This window comes from Dipodomys ordii, unplaced genomic scaffold, assembly GCF_000151885.1.
Source record: "Dipodomys ordii isolate 6190 unplaced genomic scaffold, Dord_2.0 Scaffold11, whole genome shotgun sequence".
NCBI classification, from domain to species: Eukaryota; Metazoa; Chordata; class Mammalia; order Rodentia; family Heteromyidae; genus Dipodomys; species Dipodomys ordii.
The window spans coordinates 20,323,993-20,343,244 of record NW_012267227.1 but is presented as its reverse complement, the minus strand read 5'-3'; the positions used below and the strand labels follow the sequence as shown (position 1 = coordinate 20,343,244).

The 19,252-nt window shown below is 37.3% G+C and overlaps 1 protein-coding gene across 1 annotated transcript in view; it reads right to left on the bottom strand.

Annotated features, from left to right (window-relative positions):
* Positions 1-5,662: 5,662 nt before the first annotated feature.
* Dph6 (diphthamine biosynthesis 6) overlaps positions 5,663-19,252 on the bottom strand; it is an 80,948-nt gene continuing 67,358 nt past the window's right edge. Inside the window, exons 6-9 of the mRNA XM_013010283.1 lie at positions 12,175-12,236; positions 9,299-9,393; positions 8,172-8,259; positions 5,663-7,159 (exon numbers count right to left, since the gene is read on the bottom strand). Coding sequence (XP_012865737.1) covers positions 7,106-7,159; positions 8,172-8,259; positions 9,299-9,393; positions 12,175-12,236 — 299 coding nt within the window. The 3' untranslated portion in view covers positions 5,663-7,105. The remainder of the gene's footprint in view (positions 7,160-8,171; positions 8,260-9,298; positions 9,394-12,174; positions 12,237-19,252) is intronic.

Sequence of the window (19,252 nt, the reverse complement as noted above, 5' to 3'; positions counted from 1 at the left end):
AAAAAAAAAAAAAAAAAAAGAAAAGAAAAGAAAAAGAAAAAAAAGAAAGTAATATTAGGAATGGGATAAGGGAAGGAAGAAAGTAGAAAAAGAAGCAATAAAGTACAGAAAACTCTATGTAATTATTACAGAGAAATACAGAATGGGTTGAGAAAGAGTAACAAAACAACCAAAAAAAAACCTAAATAAAACAAAGCAAACAAATGCTTAGATACAAACCTAGAGATTATAGGTCATTTAATGGACTGATACTCTTAATGCAATCTGTATCAACAGACACAGTAAATACAAGGTGTGTGAGGTTACTTCTGAATAAAACACATTTTCACAATAAATCTCTTTAACCAAAAATATAGTAATATACTGGCAGGTGCCAGTAACATAATCATCTATTATCAAAAATTATATAGTGTTGGGTGCTGGTGGCTCACGCCTGTCATCCTAGCTAACAAGGCTGAGATCTGAGGATCAAGGTTCAAAGCCAGCCTAGGCAGGAAAGTTTGTGAGACTCATCTCCAATAAACCACCAGAAAACTGGAAGTGGTATTGTGGCTCAAGTGGTAGAGCACTAGCCTTGAGCAGAAGAGTGCAAGGACAGTGCCCAAGCCCTGAGTTCAAGCCCCAGGATTGAGAAAAAAATTATATACTGTACATAACTGTATGTGCTATATATAAAAATATATACTCTGTGTGTGTGTGCTCACGCACATGAATTTATTTTGGTGGTCATGGGGCCTGAACTCTAGGCCTGGGTGCTGTCCCTCAGCATTTCAGCTCAAGGCTAGCGCTCTACCACTTGAGCCACAGCGCCACTTCTGGCTTTTACTGCTTATGTGGTGCTGAGGAATCAACCCAGGGCCTCAAGCATGCAAGGCAAGCGCTCTACCACTGAGCCACCTTCCCAGCCCCTTTCTTTGTCTTTTTTATCTCTAGTAGTTTTACCATGACACACTAAACACATTCTCTTTTTTAAATTTTGTTTGAGGTTCATAAGACTTCTGGGATCTATACCTTGGATGGTTCATCAATTCTGGAAAACACTTTGGGAATATCTTTTCAGATTTATACCTTCATTTTTCCTCTACTCTCAAACTCTGAGTATATGTATTTTAGACCTTGTCCCTGTTTCTCTGTTTCTTATACCTCTATGAATATTTTCTTTTTCTTTTTGTCTGTGCTTCATTCTGGATACTCTCTTCTGACATCTCCTCTAGTTCCCTGATTCTCCTACAGGCTCCTACCTAACTCCTATCCCTTCCCTATTGTAATCTACCTCAAGCAGCCAAAGTTCATAATCATGATCTGTCAACAAAACCAAAAGGACTGGTATTGCTACTCTCAATCTGGGCTGAAGTCTGTCACTATGAGCTCAACATTCCCATATGAACCTTCTTTCCAGGAATCCAATCGGGCAGTGAGGTAACTTTCTCATTCTAGCCTGTCCAATCTCCTATTTCATCCCTAAACATTCAGTAAATAGGTACTGAATGAATAAATCACATAGTGCTCCTCATTTGTGACAGTGAACTGACACTTAGGAAAACACCAGGAACTTTTTGTCTTAAAGTAACAAAGAAGTTGCATGGAATAGCAAAACAACAAAGTAAATATTAAAGAAACAATAGTAGAAAAGGAAGTGAAGAAAACAGTTGATGGCTTATTTTTGTAGTTCTACTAAATTAGTAAGTATTCCAAGATTTAGGATACCAGTTTGACTCCTGACTCCTAAGAAAGACAACACCTGCTGAGGGTGGAGAGGAATCACACAGCTTGAAGTCTGGTCCACTTAACCACTGATCACCGCTCTAGTGAACTTCTGTAGCAGTGGTCACCCAGTAGTGTTGGAGGCCCAAGACTCATCCACGTTGCAAGCTGCACCCATTAGGCATAGAACAATTAGTTATGGCACATCAGGTTTTAAAGTCTGCTAAAACCTTGCTCCACCTTATCAGTCTTCTGATCTTCAGCGTAAGGTCATCTGTTGGAAGGTGGCAGGATGGCGTAAAGAAGTTGTTCAACCAAATGTTGGCAAAGCAAAGTCACATTTTCATGATACTGGGGTTTGAACTCAGGGCCTGGTGCCCTGACACTTGAGCCACAATTCTGTTCTTGCTTTTCATTAGTTATCTTGAAGATGAAGTGTAGTAAACCTTTCTGATTAAACTGGACTCAAACCAAATCTTCAAATCTCTGCCTCCTCAGTAGCTAGGCTAAAACAGCCACCAGTGCCAGACATGAATCTTCATTAACTATCCTCATCTATACATGAAGACACAGGCTTCCTGCCTTTACCACTCCGTAGGACCATCATGCTGGGCCAACAGTGTGGCACAGCCATGGCCCTGGCGTGAACTGGGCCAACAGTGATCGATAGCTGTCCTGTGATCACAGCAGCGGGGCAGCGAGTGCCAGCAAGGACTGGGATTTCACGATAAAACCGCGACGACTATGTAACCCAGACGCGCCTATGGAGAATTTGCTGTAGATCTCACACTTTTTAAAACAGAGTGGGAACCCAAAGATGAACGTTAGATTGAAAAGAGAAGAAAAAGCACAGAGAGGGCATTTAATGTTAAAATGCTTCCCAAAGTATTTGGTGACAAACCTTTAGGTTTGAAGAATGGAAAAAAAAGTAAAAAGTGGGCTGAGACTAATAATGTCTTTACAACTTTTAAGTATTAGGAACTTGAGCTTTTATAATTATTTAAAACATGTAATTGCCCTCAGAGAATACTGCAACAGAAAGTTATATGCTAAGTGATCATAGAATATTAGTGCTCCAAAGATTATTTCTACAAAAAGGAAAATTTAGTAAGAGATGGTAATAAAATTGAGATTATATTTCTGTGACCTTTGTTTCTTTATAAATACATTGGCTTTGCCAACAATTAATTTGAAATACTATTTCTCATAAAGTTATTTTAAAATCTAAAACAACTATATAAAAGTTTCGGAGTAGTTACAACTAAAAACTTGATTTTCTGTTAAAGGTTATACATTTCAATATGATCCTATGGTTGATTTATGTAAAGTTTTGTATTTTTCATTTTCTCAGGCTTGTCATTGCAGTGATGTATGGTACATTTTAGCATCAAGTTTGCCACAAGCAATAAACTCAGAGTACCACAGAAATTTTAATGTATTTTCCCATTTTCAACCTAAGCCTTCCATTTTTTTTTGAGGGGTGGCGATTCTATGTTCAGTTGTTATCATTTTAATACTCATAAAATTTAAGATTTTAATTTAAAGGTAAAATTTAACTAAATATTCAATAGAAAAGCTAATGGAGGCTCTCATATATAAAGTAAAAGCCCAAATGATATCTTAAAATGTTCAATAATCTCTCTAAACATTGTGATTTTACATCCTAGTTTCCTTTAAAGAATTTTTATTTAATAGTGAGATAAAAGAAAAGGAAAAGTGAGTCATAAAATATGTATGCAATACAAAATGAAGATATATCTCTAGGACTCCATATGGAATAGGAAAATGAAGTATGAAAATAACCAATTAATTTTTGAACTGTTAGCTAGTATCTTTAGAACTAATTTAGAGCTGATTCAGAGGTTATACAGATGGGAAGGAATCAGTCCTCAAAACAGTGCCATCCAGCAGAAATGGTCAATCATTCATGTATTGTCGAGCACAGACCACCAGATTAATCAAGCAATGACATAAAGCTGAATGAAGTTATGTTACAAAAAGTGAAGAAACAAAGTGTTGGTATAGTTTTAGCTTGTATGACTAAACGAATGACAGCATTTGAATTCGACCCTATATCATGAGTAGGTTGTAAGCAGTTAAAGAAAGGGAAGAAAGCAAAGTGGAAGAGACAGAACAAGTACAGGCAAGGAAGAAAAGACATGATATCCAATGGTTAAGAGCGAAGAATACATTCAAGACAGCCCTGATAAAAAGGACTAAGGAAAGTTATATATTACAGCAATGTATCACATGGGCCGCTGATTAATGGCTTTTTTTTTTTTTTGGTCGGTCATGGAGCTTCAACTCTGGGTCTGGGCATTGTCCCTTAGCTCTTCAGCTCAAGGCTAGTGCTCTACCACATGAGCCACAGTACCACTTCCGGTTTTCTAGTGATTTATCAGAGATAAGAGTCTCACAAACCTTCCTGCCTGGGCTGGCTTTGAGCCTTGATCCTCATATCTCAGCTTCCTTAGTAGTTAGGATTACAGGTGTGAGCCACTGGTGCCTGGCTTTGTTGGCTAATAATTTTATGCATTTAGAAAATAATGTGATCAGGAAATGTTGTGCTGGAAACAATAGTAGAAAGAAAATTCAATATGGCAGTAGAATTGCATATTAAGATTGTAAAATTAGACAACTCATAGAACTTTGGGCAAAATACAACTTTAATGGGAGATGCTGGTGTACGAAATATTAGAACTATGTTGAAAAAAGAACTTTACAACTTTGGTGGGGGGGGAGGATTTGGTGAGAGGGGGTAGGAGAGGATGGGAAGGAATGGGAAGGGGAAACAAAGGAGGAGGCTACAATGCTTGATAATTACATGCTTGCCCATGTAATTGTAACCCCTCTGTACAGTATTTTCATAATAAAAAATAAATAAAGAAAAATTAAAGAAGAAAAAGAAATAGAACTACAATATAAAGGATTACAGCATTAAGCGAATAGTGAATGAAAGGTAGGTTAATGGATGATGCCAATAATTTCTGCCTGAGTTTCTAAGGAGAAACATTTATGCTAAATAACAAAGTAGGGAAAAATACATTTGGAAGATTAAATGAATTCAAATTTGTGAATAATGGCGGAGCCTTGAGGCCATCTTTTACTTGTTAGGTTATAACAACACACCTAAACAAAACGTTGATGACCTAAATAAAAATTATAAGAAGTAAATAAACAGAAGCTAGCTGTAAGAACTAATATGTGGGACTCTACATTAATGTTCTTAGGCAAGGAGACTCAATATTATCAACATGTCAGTTCCTCCCAACTTGATCTAAAGATCAATAAACCCCAATCAAAATCCCAGCAAGATATTCTGTGGACAACAACAAACTCACTCTGATGTTTATAGGGAAGCAAAGACCCTGAGTAGTTGATACAATATTGGAGAGTAAGTCAGAACTCTGACACTATGTGAATTTAAGACTTACTGTACAGGTATAGTACTTAGAACATTGTTGTATTAGAAAAAAAGACAAGTAAAATTAGACCTCACAAATGCTCCAGAAAACAATGTAGTGGAAGAAAGATATTCCTTATAATAAATGCTGCAGGAATGATTGTTGAATGAATATATATACATATATTATTCTTCACAAAAATTAAATCAAAATGGATCTTGGAATTAAAAGTAAAATATAAAGCTGTAAAACTCCTAGATATAATATAGGAAAAAATGTAGATGACCTTGAGTTTGGCAATCGCCTTTTAAATATAGAAGAGGCATAATCCATGAAACCATTTATTGAATAGTTGATCTGATGAAATGAAAAATGTCTGGTTTGTTAAAAACACCAGTATGAGAATGAGAGCACAAATTACAGATTGGGAGAAAATACTTGCAAAAGACATATCTGATACAGAACTATTGCAAGAATATACTGACTCTAAAGCATAATATTAAGAAAATAAAAACACAATTTAAAAATTTGCTATAGATCTAAAGAGAGATCTCAGCAAAGAAGATATACATACAGAAAATAAAAATATGCAAAGATGCTCAACAAAATACATCTAGATAATTGCACACCAAGACAATTAATGAGGCAACATAACATCCTATTAGAATAACTGAAGTCTGAAACATGGACAACATCCAAAGCTGGTGAGGATGTGGAAGAAAAGGAACTTTCATTCATTACTACTGGGAGGAAGTCAAATCAGTACAGCTATGATGGAAGACAGGAGTTTTTTCCAAAGCTAAACTCTCATACTCTTACAGTCTATGAATCATGCTCCCCTGTAATTACACAAACAAACTGAGAACCTACATCACACCAAAACATGCACTTGGATGCATACAGCAGCTTTATTCGTAGTTGCCAAACGTGGAAGCAATCATGATGCCCATCAGGAGATGAGGGGATAAACGCAACTCTCACATATACAGACAATGGAATGAGTGTGTGTGCTACGAACAAGAAATAGGCTCTCCAGCACAGGGAGATACAGGGAACCATTAGCACACCAATAGGTGAAGGGAAGCTGATCTGAAAAGGCTACATGCTGTATGATTTCAACTCCCTGCCATAGAGCCAGAAAAGCAAACACAGACCGCCCGGGGATAACACAGAGGGCGGAAGGAATAGGGAGAGCACAGAGGAGTTTGGGTAGAAGAATTCTGTGTGCTACTCAACATCACTAGACACTTGTCAAATCCCACAGAATGCAAACTGCTAACTGTGAACTGTAATGTAGACTATAGACCTTTGAGGATAAGGATACATAAAAGCTAGCTCATCTGCGTCCCACTCCAGCTGGCCAAGGGGCTGTGCTGCTGTGGAGGAAGGGAGTATACCTGAGTAGAAAGCACTCTACTTTCTACTCAGTTTTGCTGGAACCAAAAGCCACTTGAAAAAATAAATCCATTATTTAAAAGGTCAATATGGGTAAAATTATTAAACTTCTATTTAAAATCACTTCTAACATGAGCAGTGAAAGTTATAGCTCTTCCTGATTGTCTAGGAATGCTGAAACTCATGAACCATGCATATGTTAAACACAAAATTGACACCCAATAGAGGAAGTTGATTAGGTTGGTCACTTCTTTATTCATATCTATATTTGAATTACTCTTCATTCTGATGTAACTGCTAGAGATGGGTGCAAGCAAGGAAGAGAGGAAGAAGAAAAAAAGAGTTCTGAAAGAAATGTACCATGCGAGAAAAAGGGAAATCAAGAGACACATTCCAGGAAGTGGCCATAGAGAGGAAGTGCTAAATAAAGAGAAAGGGCAAATCCAAAGGAAGTTGTCAATATGAAGGAATAAGCTATTGATGTTTTTACAGCTAAGCAATGGTTCTGTTAATTTCTTCTTGAAAAAGGTGTCATTTTCTAAGTAAAAAAGAAAAGGAAAGGGAAAAGGTTGGCATCATAGTTTAAAAATGCTATGTCACTTTCATGAATTGTGTCTATCATTGGATGTTCTGTAGTTGTCAGGACCAGGAAACACCTAAAAGAAAAAGAAAGGAAAATGCGTCACACCTTAGAGGTGTCACTCTGTGCTGTGCATGGGGCACACGAAGCCAGCAGGGAGCTGCGCGCGCACACGGTGTGAGGAGCGGCCGCACGGGAGTTCGGCGGTCCTCACTGTCCACGTGTGCACATGGTGTCAGAGTAGTAAGGCCCGGTCAGTGCCTCTCGCAGAGGTTTGGACACTGTCACTCCATTTTCCGAGAGTTATTCAGCTCCTCTGAGACAAAAGCCACCAGCCATCAACTTTCAGTCCATTTTAATGACCTGTTTTCTATGCTGTTCACCCTAATTTTTCTGGAGATACTACACTGTACTATGCAAACTCTCACCAAGGTTCTTTCCCTACTTTTGGAGAACCCTTACTTATCCTCTTGGTCCTTCAGACTCACGGTCGCATAAACAGACTTCGGCGTGTGCCTCACGAGGGGAGAACATGAGGAGGACTGTCCCCTTCACTACTCTCATTTACAGGCTTATTTGTCCTTATCATTTCTATGACAAATATAAAACGACTGCAATCGGATCCGGATTTTCACTTGTTGCTCAAGACATCTTTAAGTGTTTGTTTTGCTGCTCTTGATCAAACTCCACTGTTCTTTCGGCTTACCTGTAAACTTTCTCTTCCACCCCACGGCCTTATCTGTTCCCTTGGATCTTTTCATAAAAGCTGTTTCCCTCCTTTTGTCCTGTAGCTGTGTAATGAAGATTCAACTCATCATTAAATCTTTCCTCTAATGGCTGTGCACATTCGGTTTTATACTGCCCACTGTCTTCTCATCCACTGAGGTATGACTTCTTCACTTTTCAACAGGCCTGACAGCTCTTTGGAACAGTGTCCGTGTGTCATACAGAGCTCTCAAAACCAGAAGTATGTGTAAATTCTTAGCTACTGAGATGAACTTGGTTCTCTACCTGTGGAGTCACACATGCACCAGCAGTGCACCTGCCTCATACGTGTGTGAAAATAACTGTCTGCTGAGGTGACTTGCCTTGTCTTCCAAGTGCGCCTCTAAAAAGCGTAGGTAGGCCACAGGTGCAAATGCATCATCCGAATGGACAACTACTTCCCAGGAGTCCCTGAAACACAGGTAATTTATAATGCATTTACCGATGATGGGCATTATGGCAAGTCACCGCCCCCCCCCCCCCCCCCCCCCCCCAATGCTGCATGTGCTTCCACGGGCACACAGTGTATAGTGAGAACACTACACACTAATTCAATACGTCATGCCAAGAGTACAGAACTTAATGACACATAATTAAACGTTTAAGCTCACTCAAAGCTCTCTGAACAACTTTTGAGACTTCATTCCTTTTCTTTTTCACAAATTTGCTTGGTATGGGCTAAACATTAAAGATTTGTGCTTTATCTTCATTATTCTTTTCATTTTTCAAGAGGTGATTCAATGTTTCACACATACACACACACACACACAAAATCTCAATTGTCCTTTACAAAACCAGTGCTGGTGATGGTTTTATGTTCCAGTTGAACTCTAGACAATGCAGTGTTAAAAACAAAGTTTAAGCTGGAAGTGGAGCTGTGTGTCAAGATGGCAGAGAGCTAGCTTTGAGCATGAAAGCTCAGGGACAGCACCGAGGCCCTAAGTTAAAAGTTCCAGGACGGGCACCAAACAAACCAAAAACAAAAACAAAGTTTATACATAAAAATAACCCCAAATAATTGAATGTCTAGTATTACTTTTCTATTTTGTTAAAACCAAGAGAAAGGAGAAAAAAGGATAGAGTTAATGGAACCCACAGGCTACTAGATGTGGCAGTTTATCAAAAGTAACTATAATGAAAGATACATAATACAGGCAATTCACACTTGGTGAAAAGCTAAAAAGTGTCAGTGTGCAGTTATCAGTTTTACTGCAGGCCATAATCAGCGAGTGAACCAAAGTGCAACTCTACAAAGTTTATAGCCTTCTCCGAAGGCCTCTTCAGGCGAGTATTGATTTAAGTGTTTGGATGACTTCACCAATATTAAACAAACTGAGTGTTTGTGAACTTGAGGACCTGTTCTATTTCTCCCAACAAAGATCACCTCCTGCGAAATATTAAGTTGTTACTATTACATAAATTTAAGAGAAATGCTGAAATTAAATCTTACACAATTATTTTCTTCTTAAATAGAGGGCAGTCCAAAGTGAACGTCTCATATTCTCCACCTTCTCCACACACATGGACTCCATACTTCTTAGAAAGCTGCCAATGAGAGACGATCAAAGAGGAGAAAACTTAAAACTACACACAAGATGCCACTATCCTACTTCATCTTAGAAATTCCATGTAGTCACTGACTCCAAAAGATTACATACAACAGAAAAATCATCTCAAAATGTGTAAGAGATTCTGAATCCATTAAATTTTCTTCAAAATGACAAAACTTATTAGTATATATTTTTAGAGGATACTATCTTTAGATCCAAAGGGAAAATAAACTTTTATGTAGTATATGAAGGTATAATTGACAATCTATGTCTCCTACCCTTTGACCTTTATGTGGAAGGAAAAATAATGTGTTGCTTTTGGAGAACCTTAAGGCATGTGAAGAAAATGAAGTCGCATACATGGTTATGACGTTTATTAAGACAGTTTCAAGGATACTAAAATCTGTGAAGTTACAAAGCTATAAAAGGCCTAAAAAGCACTTGGAATGGAATGCAAAGTTGCCTAATGAAACCTGAAATTTAACAACAGGCAAGCAAGAAGACAGGTCTCTGATTTGCAGTAAATATAAGCCATGGTCCTGAAACAGTTCCCGGGCCAAGAGAAGCCGGTCCTGGGCGGATGGTGAGCAGCACAGTGCTGGGCAGCATGTCACAGGCTGTCACGGCAGACGCCAAGTCCATTGCCGTCCTCTGACTGTTGGAACTTCCCCTGCCTGAATTCCTCCTCATCCGACACCCTGGTGGCTCAAGGGAAGTGTTATTCCTTTAATGTTCTACTTCTACCACTGCTGGAAGGGTTTCCTATATATAGTTGCATACTTCCTTGATTTTTTTTAGTCAGGCTACTGTTGTGAATCCATTAAATTTAACTGATATGTGCTTGCATACAACAATTTACTGTTTGGAAGGAGAAAGAAAAAATTAAAGGAACAATTATAGTAAGAAGTAGTTTTTTGGTTTTTGTTTTTGTTTTTTTAGCAGATTCATAAGAATCTATAGTAGGCAATACAAATCAGGAAATGTCTGCAAGGAATTCTAAAGGCCTCTACAAATAAAACTCAAGCTAAAGCGCTGAAAGATGTTTGCCAGAAAAGAGGAGACATGCAATGGTGAGGCCTGGGGCGGGAAGGCGTGTTCCCGCTCAAGTTCTACAGAGCATACAAAGGCAGTAGAAACTCCAGTATGGAGCTGCTGGGTGGACGAGGAGAGGACGCAGTGAGTGACCCTGGAAGCTGGCGGGGACAGGCGGTGTGGGCCTTCCCACGCCACCCAGTGAGGGCCCTCATCTAGGAGAGGGGACAGAGTTGTTAAGCAGAAAACTCACCTGATGATTGCATTTTGCAAACAATATTTTGGAAACACAATGGAGAAGGGACCTAAAAGGACCTAAATTCTAGAAGCAAAAAGAACCCGGGAGTTTTTAGCTTCTTAGCCTCTTGAGTAGCTAGGATTATAGATAGGCATGAGCCACCAGTGCCCGGAAGAAATAGAGTTCTTGGTTGTTACCTATAGTCAACCTACCTACTGGCTTTTTCTACATGCTTGAAATATGAGTTGTATTTTGAACTTGAAGCTTCAAAATTTGGAGGTAAATTACAAGAAGTGATTTTTGCCCCCAAACTCTCTCTTTCTGAGAGTCCCCACCCACTCTGGCAGTCTCTCTCTTCTGCAGTACTAAGGATTGAGCCCAGGCTCTCAGGCATGCTGGCACTTGAGTGATGCCCCAGCCCCGTTGTTTAATTGCTTTGTTAAAAGCTAAATTTAGTCTGAGGATAGTGAACAGATGTGAACATAAATACAATGGCGGCCACAAAACTAACTGCTGAGAGTAATCATACCAGAAGAACAAGGAAAGCAATCATATCTTATAGATTAACTTAAATACATGATATCAACCATCTAGGAACCAAACATAATTTGTCACAATTACATATTATTTCATTTCTCTTTTAATCTCTGCAATCTACCCAGTTAATACTAAGCACTTACTAATCCTTAATGAAATAAGGAATTAATATTTCAGGAAATATCAACATTTGGTAATAGCAATTATATCATTCCAATGGCATTAACAATGGCTAGACATAGAATCAAAAAGTTAGGGACTTGGCAAAAAATTATGACTTCTTAGACGTGCAGTTCTCTCATAGAAGCAGAGTGATTTTTTTCTCCATCTCGATTGTGAAGTAAAAAATCCACATGGTATCATTATCCTCTTCTAGTTAGTGAAGATTTGCCGTACAAAACCTAACATTTCTCTTCCCAAACTAATCAAATACAATTAACAGAAAAGAGTAAATGAAAATAACAGAATATTTTTTATGTGTAAGTGCTCATTCAGGATTTGAAAAGTATAACGATTAAACAGGGTCTTCTGAAACCTCATTAAACAGGGTCATCTAAAACCTGGTATAATTTTTTTCACTACTTAGCAAATTAACTTCTAATTGGTAAGAGAGAGATCAGAATAGATCTTCAAAGGATGTTTCACTGCTGTTTCTGATAGACAAATATCTGACTATAGAGATTCTGAGATACTTTATAGTAGTATTATTTTTATGGTACACAATACTCATTTTAATAAAAGAAAATTTTGGACATACCTAAAAGGTATTTCAGTCAACAGACTAGAAGTATTTTCATGATTGTAAACTTATTTTCATAAACATTGGACATTCTATCTTCCAGAAAACATATACTAAATGTATTTGGATTTTTTCTAAAACAAGAATAATTTTTATAATCATTACACCACATGACTATTTTTCTCCTCCCTTAGGTGCCTAATATTTTGAAAACTTGTACAAATTCTTACCTCTAAGAGATAAGGCTCCATTTCAGTCAGGGTTTTACCAAGATGTTTATCTGGATCTAAACCTGCCAAGAAAGGTTAAATTTTTGTAGTTAACTCTCAGATTAGAACTTTAAAGACATATTTGCCCTCCTTTGGCTTTATTTATACCTTGGAAACCAGTGTGTATACCTGCAGTTGCACTGATTCTAAAGTAAAATGTCCTTTGTTAGTATTTCCCCTTGTAAAACTGTTTTTCATGCTCCTGTGACAAATACAGGCATCAACAACCACAGGTATGATTCAATCCACTCTTCCTCTTTGAGAAATTGTAATGAGCATGGATGTGTAATTTCAAAGAACGGAAACTTAAATCCTTGGTATTTTAATTACTGCAGCTCATTTTACTCACAGACCACAGTGTGTAAATTTAGTTCTAGTTTATTCCTATTTATTAACCTTTAAACTTCTCAGGTAAAGAATGAGAAAATAAAAGAATGGTACGTTGTTATGCCTCACTTAATAATAGAGTAGCATGTGGACACAAATAATAGCATTACCACTGGAAATGACAGTTCATTCCAATGGCCTCGTACAGCAATGTGTTTTCTTAGTATTGTAAAGAGGGTAACAAGTTCTGAAAAATACCCTGTTCATGAGCTCCCATACAGATTTCAAACAACTCGACAGCAGGGTATACATGTACATCTGAGCATAGTATGGACCATACAAAGTCTTTCCGAATACCAAGGATAACCTGACGGGAAAAATAAACACACCTACCAGAGTCAGCTATGAAAGAAATAATTTTCTTTTAGCTGTTTAAATACATATATTGGCTCAGTTTAACTTGACTAAGTTACTCTCACTAGTGTTCCAAGTTCAGCTATAATCCTGCTTTTGGCGTTTGTTGTTCCTAATGAGAATTATGCTGTCCATCTAACAGTGCTTACAGTTAAAGAATCTTCATTTTCTTTATGCTAGGTTGTACAATTTTCAATGTGGCTGTGAGGTTTTGCAAGTTCCATACAGTCTCCCTAGGTGTCTGTTTTTGTGTGTACTTCATAGCACCCAACAAGACCTTTCAATCTCAAAACTCACATGCTTCTTTAAATTCACATTGCCTGTAACATAGTACTGCAATTTCTCAATCTACTCTTCTAGTTTTAATTAACTCTCAATTTGTTAATTCTGTCTATGTTGTCTTTGGGTGAAATACTTATTTTCTTTTTTATCTGCTTCATGCATTCTCCCTTTGGCTTGATTTATCCAGAGTTTATTCTGCTTGAATATTTTGTTTTACTTATTATGTCTTTTTTCCAAAATTTCTAGTTGGTTATTTTTTACATCACAATGTTTCATTCTGAATGAATGATTATTTCTAATCAACTGCTTAAAAAATGATTCTAAAGCTGGGTGCTGGTGGCTCATGCCTGTAATCTTAGCTTCTCAGGAGCCTGAGATCTAAGGATCATGTTTCAAAGTCAGCCTTGGCAGGAAAGTCCATGGGACTTCTAACTATAAGTAACCGCCAAAAAGCCAGAAGTAGAGTTGTGGCTCAAGTGATAGAGCACTAGCCTTAAGCAAAAAAACTCAGGGACAGTGCCCAGGCGCACGCGCGCGCACACACACACACACACACACACACACACACACACACACACAGAGGTTCCTCCTTATGGGACATTTTCAGTGTTTGTCTCTCTACAGGACATGCTCTCCCATATTCCCTGCTCTTAGATTCCTAACTTATAGCCAATAATAGAAGAAATGATTTTAAAACATAATTTTTAAATCCAGTTTTTAATTTTTTATTCAATTTTTAATCTGAAAATCATTTTCAAATTAAAATTACTTTTATAAATACAAGAAAAGATGAAATATCTAATTTTCTTACAGTTTCACTTTCCCCTTGTTTCCTCATCTAGAAACATTTTACTACTATATCTATAGTCTTTGAAATATTTACTGTAATTTCCCTAATTTGAACAAGACAATCACTAAATTTTAAATCAAGGATATGGAAAAAATAATTTCTTTATGTGGAAATACTTACAGCTTATAATTATAGATCTCTAAGATTTTAGTATTTACTTTAGGTATTTTGGTTTCAGAAATTTTTAATTGAGTGATATCTGCAGAAAACTCTGATTTTCAAGATCCTTCATAGCTGAAAATAGGTCAGGCTAATAAATAAAATATAAATAAAATGCATTTATCATAGAATTATTTTTAATTTTTGTTTCAAAATGACTCAGAGCAAAATATCGTTAATCAAGTCATTGAGCTAAAATGTGTGACAAACATAAACCACTGCTCAGTTTAATTTGTTTACCAGCAAGAAGAATCAATTTGCATTTCTAAGCATAACTAAAGAGTGTTGATGACATACAAACATTTGTGCTTTAATGATTCTATGGAATTATTCTATAAAACTGTTCTATGTATATGAATATACAATTATACCTCAGTAACTTTTAATTCATTTCATACATTTCTTGTGTTTTCAACTTTTAAGAAATAGTTATTTAAAAGATTAAGTGCAATCAGTCTGAAGATATATGTTACTCTCTAAATAAAACCAAGAATTTTGACCTGATACAAATTCATTATAATTAGAAAAATCTTTCTCCTAATCTTTGTAATGTCCTATTTCCCACTTTACTTTATATAAAACTACCTTACGCTAAAAACCCTCTAATGGTCTATGAAAAAAGGCACAGCAGCTCATGCATTTTCAAATACAAGTTAAATTAATTTAAAAGCTTCAACTTAATTCTCATTCTTAAGAGATGTTTCTTGTTTTTGATCATTCCTTTTAGATGTCTGCTATCTAGTGAAGACTGGATTATGATGTACACAAACTGTGAGCCACCAAATCTTAGAAAATCTATTACTTTTGCCTCCCTGACCTATCATCTGTGTGTCTACAATTGTGAGCCTGTATCACCTACAAAACTTGAGACAAGGCCGGGCGCTGGTGGCTCACGCCTGTAATCCTAGCTACTCAGGAGGCTGAGATCTGAGGATCGCGGTTCAAAGCCAGCCCGGGCAGGAGAGACCGTGAGACTCCTATCTCCAATAAAACCACTAGAAAACCGGACGTGGTGCTGTAGCTCAAGTGGTAGAGCGCTCGCCTTGAACTGAAGAGCTGAGGGACAGCACCCAGGCCCAGAGTTCAAGCCCCATGACCGACAAAAAACAAACAAACTTGAGACAATCACATGCAGTAATATTGGTATCAATATCCTCTATAAGTACTAATATTAATAGGAAAATACTCCATAGGATCCCAGATGTGGTTATTTTTTTTACATGCAAATGCTACACTATTTTATTTTTGTAAAGGTCATGTACAGAGGGGTTACAGTTACCTGTGTCAGGTACTGAGTACATTTCTTTTGAACAGTGTCATCTCTTCCCTCATTTTCTCCCAGTATTGCCCCTCCAAACCCCCAACCCTACCCCCACCAAATTGTATAGCTCATTTTCAACATAGTGTCTAATGAGTATTGCTGCAGAATTACTTTGCCCTTTTGTTGTACAGTTTCTGGGCTTACCTACAAGACAAATGGTACAGAAATCAAATAGAGTGGAGAAAATTGAAGAAAAACAAACAACTACGAAAAAAAATCTCGTTTCCACTTCTTGGAGTTCATTTCAATGAGCATCATTTCATATGATCAGATGCACACAGCTATTGAGCCCTTGTGATCCTCTCCTAAGAACACCCTCCTTTGGTCTCACTGTGTGAATATTTAGAGTCCTGTTTAATCTATCATGTCCAAGTATAACTTTTTGCCTTTTACTATCCATTGGGTTTACTTACAGATTTATAGCCACATTTCAATGATTACAAATGAGGGAAACCACGTAACATATGTTTCTTTGGGTCTGGCTTACTTTGCTTATTATAATTTTCTCCAAGTCTTTCCACTTCCTTTTGAATGGGGAGATGACATTCTTTCTAATGTGTGTGTGTGTGTGTGTGTGTGTGTCACATTTTCTTGGCCCATTTGTCCATGGAAGGGCATCTGGGTTGATTCCATATCTTTTTTTTTTTGGGTCCGGACGTGGGGCCTGAACTCTGGGCCTGGGCACTGTCCCTCAGCTCTTCAGCTCAAGGCTAGCGCTCTACCACTTGAGCCACAGCACCACTCCGGCTTTTTTCTTTTTGCTTATGTGGTGCTGAGGAATCAAACCCAGGGCCTCAGGCATGCAAGGTAAGTGCTCTACCACTGAGCCAACTTCCCAGCCCCTGATTCTATATCTTAGTTATGGTAAACAATGCTGCAACATACATGGTTGAGCTAGTGGCTTTAGTGTGACCTGGCTTGTGATCAACTGGATAAATGCCCAGGAGTGAGATTGTTGTGTCATAGTGAAGCTCTATATAGAGTCTTTTGAGGAACCTCCACCTGCTTTCCAGTGTGGTAGAACAAGTTTACATTCCTACCAACAGTGTAGTAGTGTTTCCTTTTGGCCACATCCCTGTCAGCATTTGTTATTGTTAATTTTCTTGATAATTGCCATTCTAACTGCAGTGAGATGGAATCTCAATTTAGTTTTAATTTGTATTTCTTTCATGGCAGAGATATTGAACATCTCTTCATGCGTCTGTTGGCCGTTCTTACTTCTTCTGAAAAGTCTCTCTTTAAGTCGTTAGCCCATTTATTAATTGTTTCTTTGAGAAGTTATTTTTGGGGTGTTTAAATTTTTGAGTTTTAAGTAGTTTAGATAAGAGGGTCTTGTTGGATGCACTCCCATCCTGGGGGCTTTCTATTTTTCTTGCTTGCTATGTCCTTAACCATGAAGAAACTCTTCAGTTCAATGCAATTCCATTTATCCAGCCTTTCTTTGATTTGTTGTGATTCTGAATCTTAGGAAATTTCGACCTGTGCAGAGGAGCCCTAGTGTTTTTCTTACCCCTGCCTGTATTTTCAGGGTACCAGATGTGGTTATCTTTAGAGGTATATTTTCACTCAAATATATGTTATTTTAGGTTGCTAATATGATTTTTTCCAAGTACAAAAAAAGATTTATTGTAAATTCTGACATCTAAAACATTAATCATGTTTTACAGACATTCTTTGATGGAAGCTGGGTAGATGAATAAACCCACAACAAGACCTAGGCACTGGATAACTCCATGCAGAATTAAGAAATTAATTAGGAGGAAGAACCATAATTTGCAGAGCTGACATCTATTTTACTTCACTTGCATGTATCAATGGGAAGCAATTACAATTCAATTAAAATATTCAATTTTATTACTTTACTGACTGACCTTGAAGTTAATGCCTGTTTTATTTAATTGCATCATCTATGAATAAATGTTAACCCTGCAATGTTATGCCCCATTATTTTCAATGCATTTTCAACTTCTCAACTGAATTATATTGTCAATTTATTATCTACTGTCATGAAATCAAGTGAAGGTTTATTTCTTCATGACAGACCAATATATGATGAGAGAAACATCACAAAATGGTTGGCAATGCTATCTTAACAAGCTCAAGCCAAATGAATTGTGCTCTCATTTCAACTTTTGTAGTCTAAACTTTACTGTAAAAGTCAGAAGGTGGTATCAGAGAATGCATGGTGGTTCTGAGAAGTAATTGCTAGTCTGCTTCTAATTCTTGATTAATCCACAGGAACCAAGCATCCCTCATGGCTTCAAAATGAGCACAGCCTGCATTCTTTACCTGTGTCCACCAAGCTCATTGCTCACCACAGCAAGCAGACAAAATTCTATAGTTATTCATTTATTTATAGTTTTTGTATACGAGGATTAAACCCAGGACCTTGCACTTGCACTTGGCTTTTTCACTCAAGGTTGCCAATCTACTACTTGAGCCTCAGCTCTACTTCTGGCTTGTTGGTAAGTCTCTCTCAGAGTCACCTGCTTAGGCTGGCTTTGAACTGTGAGCCTCAGATCTCAACCTTCTGAGAAGTTAGGATTAAAGGTATGAGTCACCAGCACTTGGCAAAACTTTGATTTTTTAAAATAAAGTTGTTTCTTCCTAGAATCAGATGTATACACCATTATCATATAATTCAGAATGTTAGATGAACGAGACAAAAATTTATATTATTAAGAACAGATAGAAAAAAAGAGTATATAATCTCCAAAACAAAGCCATACTCACATATTTCAAAGTGACTATCTGGGAAAGGACTTAATTTCACTTTCTATATTTTCTATTAGACCATCACATGTCTACTGTTTAAAGAGGTTGTGTCAAGACTTATCTCAGCATATAACTTCTTCTGAAATCTATGAACTGGCCTTTTGCCTCAGCATAAGCAACATAAATTAGATTCATACTAGGTGCTTAATTTCAAGCTCTGTGATATACATGAAATGAATAAACAGTGTCACCTTCAGCATAATTATATTAATGACAATCAATACTTTACAAACAACAACCCTGTGCCCTCTACTACCATTAAAAATGCGATATAATTTTTAGAACATAAAAAACAAATAAAAAGTACAAGTTACATGTAGAATATAGAACTTTTTCAAAGAGGGGATTTTGAATATTCATTTTAAAAAGTGCCTGTATAATTTTTCTTACTAGGTTTAAGCATACCAACTACTAGAAATAAAAAGCAGCTCATTATAAATAGAGAATGTTTCAAAGGGGAGAAGTTGAAGCTAAAAATGACCAAAGCCAGATCCACAATGTTTGTATTTCATGTTAAGGAGTTTGTAACTAAAGGACTGCTATCGAGAAGACGGAGGAAGTCTAAGCAGAGAAATGGCACGATCCAGGTTGACTTTTAAGAAGCTCATTCTAGCCGCAGTCTACTTACAGATAAGGAAACAAGATTGTTACAAGGCAAATAAATAAAATGGGTGCCTCAAATAGTCTTGGTTAAGAGGATGTAACAGAATAAGAATCAGGGTGGGAAGGTGGCTCAGTGGTAGAGTGCTTGCCTTGCATGCATGAAGCCCTGGGTTCGTTTCCTCAGCACCACATAAGCAGAAAAAGCTGGAAGTGGCGCTGTGGCTTGAGTGGTAGAGCGCTAGCCTTGAGCTGAAGAGCTGAGGGACAGTGCCCAGGCCCAGAGTTCAGGCTCCACAACTGACAAAAAA